This window comes from Micromesistius poutassou, assembly GCF_964030765.1.
Source record: "Micromesistius poutassou genome assembly, contig: SCAFFOLD_5651, whole genome shotgun sequence".
Classification (NCBI taxonomy): domain Eukaryota; kingdom Metazoa; phylum Chordata; class Actinopteri; order Gadiformes; family Gadidae; genus Micromesistius; species Micromesistius poutassou.
In genome coordinates, this window is record NW_028177328.1 from 1 (window position 1) to 7,500 (window position 7,500).

Genomic DNA, 7,500 nt, shown 5'->3' on the forward strand with positions numbered 1-7,500 from the left:
GTGCGTGCTGCGTGCGTGCTGCGTGCGTGTACCGGCTTCTCTCCCCCCTGTGACAGGTTGTTGATGGCCGGCTCTCTCTCGATCAGCATCATGAGGTGGGAGGCCGAGATCTTGGCTTTAGCGTAGTTGGGCGTGAAGGTGTTGGCCTCCCCTACAGCCATGGCCCCGTACAGCACCGCAGAGAACACCCTGAGGGAACACACCGGCAGAGGACCTTCACAGCGGAGTCACAGAGAGAGAGACAGCAGAACAGAGCAGACCCCCCCCCCCCCCTCTCTGCTTCCTCCCTCCCTCCTCACTTTCTCCACTATTGAGTGTAGCATCCACACACCCGTGGTGGAGCTATGATAACGATGTGTGCGCAAATATGATTGACAGGCAAGATGGCTTGTCCAAACCAGCCTTGAAACTAGCTGGGAGGTGTCGAAGCGGTCTCATAAAAAGGTCAACAGTCCGTACATGTCTCAGGCAGAAGTCCAGTTCACGGACGAGTTCATGTGTTCATGTTTTATCCACGTTAGGTATAGTCTTGTTTATTAGTCATTTAATTCAAACAACATGACCGCCAGTAACATAAGGTTAACTTGCTCACTTCCTGTTGGATGGTCTCCTTGTAGATAAGGTTATGAGTCCGCGTGGTGAACCGTGGTCAAAAAGATCACACACATTGAAAAAAGATTACAGAATACAATTTTACTTAAGTACAGAAATAGTAGGTTTGGGTATTGAGAGCTTTAGATAGACAATGCCTAAATTGTGGTTTGAACACAGCCTTTCAGCTGTGGGTCAAACCCCCTAAACAGTAGACTACCCTACCGACCAGGGTCACATCCACTCCTTTGTATGCCAAGAAAGATCTTCAGAAACCAAACTGGTTACATAAGGTTATCCTGTGTGTCCATGTGAGCACGTGTGAGCGTGTGGGTGTGTGTGTGTGTGTGTGTGTGTGTGTGTCCGTGTGTGTCCATGTGACCATTTGTTAGTGTGTGGGTGTGTGAGGCAGCGGCCTCTCACCTGGAGATAAGGGCAAACACTGTCACGCTAGGCTGCCCAAAGGTATCCATGTTACTGATTACATTCTGGATGTTTTCATGGTTATATGACCAATAAAATAAAAATGTCGCTGTCCAAAGGTCTCTACCCTTGTGTGTCTACTGTATGTATACATTATGTTGTGCCTTGACACCCAAAGATGTCTCTTGTTCTATGCTGTATCACATGACTGAAGCAGCGATGACACGATGCCACCTGCGTGAGAACTCTCCATCAAAGAGAATGACTGCAATCCTGCCAATCTGTCTTTGTTTCATTAACTCTTGGGTGTTCTATCTCTGTTGAACTTGACTCTACTATATTTATACTGTTATACAACCTAATAAATATGAATAAACTGGAGCATTTGTTTTTTGATGGTTAAATTGTATTTGTATTATACATTGTATTTGTATTATACAATACGTATTTGTATTAGGTATCGCTAAAATAGGGTTTTATGAATATCTCTATCATCACCTAGATACGTCCCACTGCTGTTCTTGAACACAGGCCTGACCCTTTACACAGTTTGGAGGAGGCTAATGATTTATCCGAACACAGCGTCGTGAACTTTCCACCTTGCTTGTGATCTTGAGTCAAGCTGTGCTGTGGTGGGATCTCCTGAGCACGTGCTCTACAGTTCACTATCACGGTCGTTAGACCGTTTGGACGGGGAGAGGTCAGTGAGAGCAGATAGTAGTAATTCAAACGTAAAGGAGCCAGCCTGCTGACTCACAAAGCACCAATCTACTCCCCAAGCTAAATTAAAGATCAAATTATTGTTACTCACAGTAGTACGCTTTCAAAATCCGTCCTGCCAGCCTCGATGAGCCAGGCCCCAAAGCGGAAGCAGCCAGCGTAGGCAAAGTAGATCATGGCTTGTGAGAAGGAGAAGGTGAAGCCGTAAATGTGGGCCTTCTTCTTGGAGTTGCTATGGAGAGACGTTTATATTAGCATCTGTGCAAACGCGTCCAGATCAATGATGGATCCTGAGGTAATAACACGTACTTGTAAGGGACCAGCAGGTTCTCCTGGTATAAGGACTCAAACTTGGGCTCTCTGGTGAGGGACGCCACGGTGCGGATGTTCTCGATGACCTCTGTAGCGATCTAGCAGAGCCAAACCTCATTATTACGGGACACAGTTTCCACGTGTTTTTCTGTGTGTTTGTGTGTGTAGGCTCTTGAGTGCAGCCAGAGCCCAGACCTTGCCAGCCTTCTCCAGCTCCTTCTTGTCCTCGGTGGCGTGTCCGCCCAGCATCCTGAGCTGCACAGCCCCGGCCAGCGCCATGACGGGGACTATGGACAGGAGGAGCAGGGTCATCTCCCAGCCGTACACAAAGGAGATGACCAGACTGGTGCCCAGGTTGGCCACGTTCTGGACCAGCGTGGCCATTCGTACCCCAGTGGCCTGAAGGGACGCACAAAGGAGGAGGCGTGTTAAGTTAACTCCAAAGAGAACTAGATGGCCTGGAGAGAGCTGGTTTGTGTGTGTGTGTGTGTGTGTGTGTGTGTGTGTGTGTGTGTGGCTATATGTGTATATGTGTGTGTGTGTGTGTGTGTGTGTGTGTGTGTGTGTGTGTGTGTGTGTGTGTGTGTGTCATTGTGTGTGTCAGTGTGTGTGTGTGTGTGTGTGTGTGTGTGTGTGTCAGTGTGTGTGTGTGTGTGTGTGTGTGTGTGTGTGTGACTCACTCCTTGTACTTGGGCTGCGTCCGTGGCTAATCTGGTGGTCAGGGAGCCCACACTGTTCTTTGGGTCGTCGTACCAACCAAGGTCCTACACAAGGGTCGATGATTATTATATTATATATATTATATTAATATTATTGTCATAATCGTGGTCAGATAGAAGGTAAGGTATTCCCAAGAATAATACGGGATAAGAAAATAATAAGATACAAAATAAAAATGAACAATCATGGTTTGTTATTACCACAGCAACAGTTTAAAGCATTACACTTCACTGTGGCTTCAAAGGTGCACATCTGAGTCCCCACCTGTCTCATCATGGCCGTGAAGGCCCGGAGTCTCAGCTTCATGGTCAGAATCTCACCTGCCTTTCCAAAGCAATAACCCTGGGGGCAAAGTTCACAGATACGTAACAAAGCTTTTTATAGTGTTTCCCCTGGGGTGCTCTCTATAACACCAGCTCACTGGAAACATGTGTGAGTGTGTGTGATTGCATGTGTGTGTTGAACTCTGGGCTCAGATACAGAGATAGCAAACAGATAAGACTGTTGGGTTGTTGCGAGGGTGACGGCTGTGAGCCGGACATGTTACCTGTAGGAACAAAGTGAAGAAGCTCATGACACCGATCGCTGCGAACAAGATGGAGAATAAGGCCGACTTCTCCCTGACCACGTCCTTGTCGCTCTCTGAGAACACCTGAAGAATCACAAAGAGTGTGTTCAGGTCACACTCGGTGCTTGTGTGCGGTAAACAGAGAGAAACATGGATGAGAGAGTGAACGCACAGCGACGATCTTGGAGAAGAGGATGGCGAACAGTGGCTGGACGGCCCCGTTGATGGTGGCACAGACCAGGCCCACCAGGATGTAGGGCCACTCGGGGAGGTTGAGCCGCAGCACCTTGAGGAAGGACACGGGGGGGGCGTCCTCCTCCTCCTGACAGACACACACAGGAGGGGGCGTAAGGAGATGAAAGAGTCCTGACAGGAAGCTAAGAGCCTGCTCGTAAAGGTCAACTGAAGTGAATGAGCCAAGTGAGCAAGTGAGCGTTTCATTGAAGCAAAAATAAACAACCGGGCAATTCCGTTTCGTTCTTCTCTGTGTTCCTTCCATCCCTCTCACCTCCTCTGTCTTCTCCTTCTTCTTCTGGTTCTCCTCCACCACTTCCTTCTCTCCCTCTGAGCCGACGGTGGAGGCGGCCTTGGTGGACTTCCTCTGATACAAGGAGGACTCTGAGAAGGACATGATGGAGGGGCTCTTGTGGTCCACGGTCCGCACCTCCTCCTCCTCCTCCTTCTCACCGCCCTCCTCAGCAGCCTTGAAGGTCTGAGGATCACACGCATAGGCTGACCTTTCCCTCGTAGCGGAAAACTCTTGCCCAAATTCACATCATCATCCGTCATTGTGTGTGTGTGTGTGTGTGTGTGTGTGTGTGTGTGTGTGTGTGTGTGTGTGTGTTACCTGCGTTGTGACCAGGGTGTGGTACACTCCCTGTTTTTTCATCAGTTCACTGTGCGTTCCCAACTCCACTATTTCTCCGTTGCGGAAGCCGGCGATGACGTCAGCGTTTCTGATGGTGGAGAGGCGATGGGCTACGACCAGCGTGGTGCGGCCTCGTCGGACCTGAAGACAGAACCAATAACCCGCCGGTTAAGCCCGGTTCCCTGAGTTGCAGGAGTGAATCCCATGTAACTGGCATCAATCGTTTATGTTATGAGACACTAGTGTGGGTCTGTGTTTACTTGAATGCATGTCTGTGTGTGTGTGTGTGTGTGTGTGTGTGTGTGTGTGTGTGTGTTTGTGTATATGTGTGTGTGTGTGTGTGTGTGTGTTGGTCGGTGTGTGCTTGAATGCATGTCTTGGGATGCGTGTGTACATGTGGTGTTCGTGCGTGCGTGCGTGCGCGCGCGCGTGTGTGTGTGCGTGTTCCCATGCCTTGTCGAGGGCCTCCTGCACGATGGTCTCGCTCTCAGCATCGAGGGCGGAGGTGGCCTCGTCCAGCAGCAGTATCTTGGGGTTGCGGACGAGGGCTCGGGCGATGGCGATCCTCTGCTTCTGCCCTCCGCTCATCTGCGTCCCGCGGTCGCCCACCAGGGTCTCGAACTTCTGCTCCGCAACAAACGGCGTCAGAAACAAAAGCTTAACCCTTAACCTAACCCTTAACCTGTTTCATTTGCTTAATCCTTGAATATAACGTGTGCAAATGGCTTCAAAACTAGAAAGAAAAAGAAAACGTAATTGTCTGAAAATGTAAACTGTAAAAGTTAAAGGTCCCATGGCATCTTAATTTCACTTTTTTTTTTTGGTTTTCTAACATTAATATGAGTTCCCCTAGCCTGCCTATGGCCCCCCAGTAGCTAGAAATTGTGTAAAACGAGCACTAGGCATCCTGCTCCGCCTTTGAAAAAATGAAGGCTCAAACGGACCGATTTGGAATTTTCCCCGTATGTCGTCACAGGGAAATGTTGCCTCCCCTTTCTCTGCTTTGCCCGCCCTGAGAATTTGAATTCAAGAATTCAATGAGACTGTCAGCTACAACTGTGCGAGCGCCACGTGTGTGTGTGTGTGTGTGTGTGTGTGTGTGTGTGTGAATACACACACTGTAACGCAAGTGTTGTACACTTCTTTGTTATTTGGATAACCATTCTGCTGTTGGTGTTATGGCGCATAACATGTAACACAATAAGGCAAGCTTGCGTAAAGCCTGCATTTAGTGTAAAGACTAGACTGCGTCGGGTTCTCTGAGGTCTCTGGTATTTCCACAACGAGACTCGTAGTGGGGGTTATCTCAGCCCCATGGTTGAGAAGGAATTGGGGGAAAGGAACTTTGGCTTTGACTCCCTGAAGTACATGAACCGCGACATGGAGGAGAAAGGGATTGTTGCCTGCAATTGTCTCCCACCGGAGCTCCGCTGCCCGCTGCCGTGAGGCACCACCACCGCGAGGAACCTCGGCAGCGGGCAGCGGGGCTCCGGCGGGAGACAATCGCGGGCAACAATCCCTTTCTCCTCCATGTCGCGGTTCAGTCTACTTCAGATTGATGTGGAAGTGGAAGAACCAGAGACGTCGGAGAACCCGACGCAGTCGGATTCTCCGACTGCGTCCCACAACAACACAACACCACAACAACACAACACCACAACAACAACACAGCACCACAACAACACAACACCACAACAACACAACACCACAACAACAACACAACACCACAACAACACAACACCACAACAACAACACAACACCACAACAACAACACAGCACCACAACAACACAACACCACAACAACACAACACCACAACAACAACACAACACCACAACAACACAACACCACAACAACAACACAACACCACAACAACACAACACCACAACACCACAACAACAACACAACACCACAACACCACAACAACACAACAACACAGCACCACAACAACAACACAACACCACAACAACACAACACCACAACACCACAACGACACAACACCACAACAACAACACAACACCACAACAACAACACAGCACCACAACAACAACACAACACCACAACAACACAACACCACAACACCACAACACCACAACAACAACACAACACCACAACAACAACACAACACCACAACACCACAGCACCGCGGTGACGTACGTCGGGGAGGGACATGATGAAGTCGTAGGCGTTGGCCTCCTTGGTGGCGCGCTCGATCTCCTGCTGGGTGACCTCGGGCCAGCCGTAGCGGATGTTCTCCGCGATGCTGGTGGCAAAGAGGACGGGCTCCTGGCTCACCACGCCGATCTTCTCCCTCAGGAAGCGCACGTTGAGGGAGCGCACGTCGTGTCCGTCTATGTGCACCTGGTGGGGGGGCGGGGGGGGGGGTGTTACAGAGAGGAGGTGAGGAGGGGTCTGTGTGTGGGGGGGGGTGTTACAGAGAGGAGGTGAGGAGGGGTCTGTGTGTGGGGGGAGGTGTTACAGAGAGGAGGTGAGGAGGGGTCTGTGTGTGGGGGGAGGTGTTACAGAGAGGAGGTGTATGTGTGTGTGTGTGTGGGGAGGGGTGTTACAGAGAGGAGGTGAGGAGGGGTCTGTGTGTGTGGGGAGGTGTTACAGAGAGGAGGTGTATGTGTGTGTGTGTGGGGGGAGGGGGGTTACAGAGAGGAGGTGAGGAGGGGTCTGTGTGTGTGTGTGGGGGGAGGGGGGTTACAGAGAGGAGGTGAGGAGGGGTCTGTGTGTGTGGGGAGGTGTTACAGAGAGGAGGTGTATGTGTGTGTGTGTGGGGGGAGGGGGGTTACAGAGAGGAGGTGAGGAGGGGTCTGTGTGTGTGGGGAGGTGTTACAGAGAGGAGGTGTATGTGTGTGTGTGTGGGGGGAGGGGGGTTACAGAGAGGAGGTGAGGAGGTGTGTGTGCGGCTGGACCAGACCTACCGAGCCCTCCTGGGGGTCGTAGAACCTCTGCAGCAGCTGGATGGTGGTGCTCTTGCCACAGCCGCTGCTGCCCACCAGAGCGATGGTCTGGCCCGTCTTCACGCTCAGAGACAGGTTGTTCAACACCTACAGGCGGACAGCGGGCAGAGCAGAGCAGAGCGCTTTGAAGCCGAGCAGGGGGGGTTCCTGAACTGGGCAAGGTCAAATGTCTGCTGACCGCGGGTCGGTGTCGGGCGCCCTCACCTTAACGTCGCTCCTCGATGGGTAGTTGAAGTGGATGTTCCTGAACTCAATGTCCCCTCTGATGGAGTCAGGCCTCAGGCCGCTCTCCGAGTAGCTGTCGATGCTCGGCGTCTGGAAAGCAGCAGGCGGT

The 7,500-nt window shown here is 51.1% G+C and overlaps 1 protein-coding gene across 1 annotated transcript in view; it reads right to left on the reverse strand.

Moving 5' to 3' along the window:
* Window positions 1-32: 32 nt before the first annotated feature.
* The window catches only part of LOC311376244 (ATP-dependent translocase ABCB1-like), a gene marked incomplete at both ends in the record, with an annotated part of 13,961 nt that continues 6,493 nt past the window's right edge, over window positions 33-7,500 (reverse strand). Inside the window, 14 exons of the mRNA XM_084491096.1 lie at window positions 33-189; window positions 1,826-1,966; window positions 2,044-2,144; window positions 2,242-2,445; window positions 2,727-2,810; window positions 3,031-3,108; window positions 3,314-3,418; window positions 3,507-3,656; window positions 3,843-4,046; window positions 4,182-4,343; window positions 4,656-4,826; window positions 6,358-6,561; window positions 7,128-7,253; window positions 7,371-7,481. Of these exons, the coding sequence (XP_084347222.1) occupies window positions 33-189; window positions 1,826-1,966; window positions 2,044-2,144; window positions 2,242-2,445; window positions 2,727-2,810; window positions 3,031-3,108; window positions 3,314-3,418; window positions 3,507-3,656; window positions 3,843-4,046; window positions 4,182-4,343; window positions 4,656-4,826; window positions 6,358-6,561; window positions 7,128-7,253; window positions 7,371-7,481 (1,998 nt within the window). The remainder of the gene's footprint in view (window positions 190-1,825; window positions 1,967-2,043; window positions 2,145-2,241; window positions 2,446-2,726; window positions 2,811-3,030; window positions 3,109-3,313; window positions 3,419-3,506; window positions 3,657-3,842; window positions 4,047-4,181; window positions 4,344-4,655; window positions 4,827-6,357; window positions 6,562-7,127; window positions 7,254-7,370; window positions 7,482-7,500) is intronic.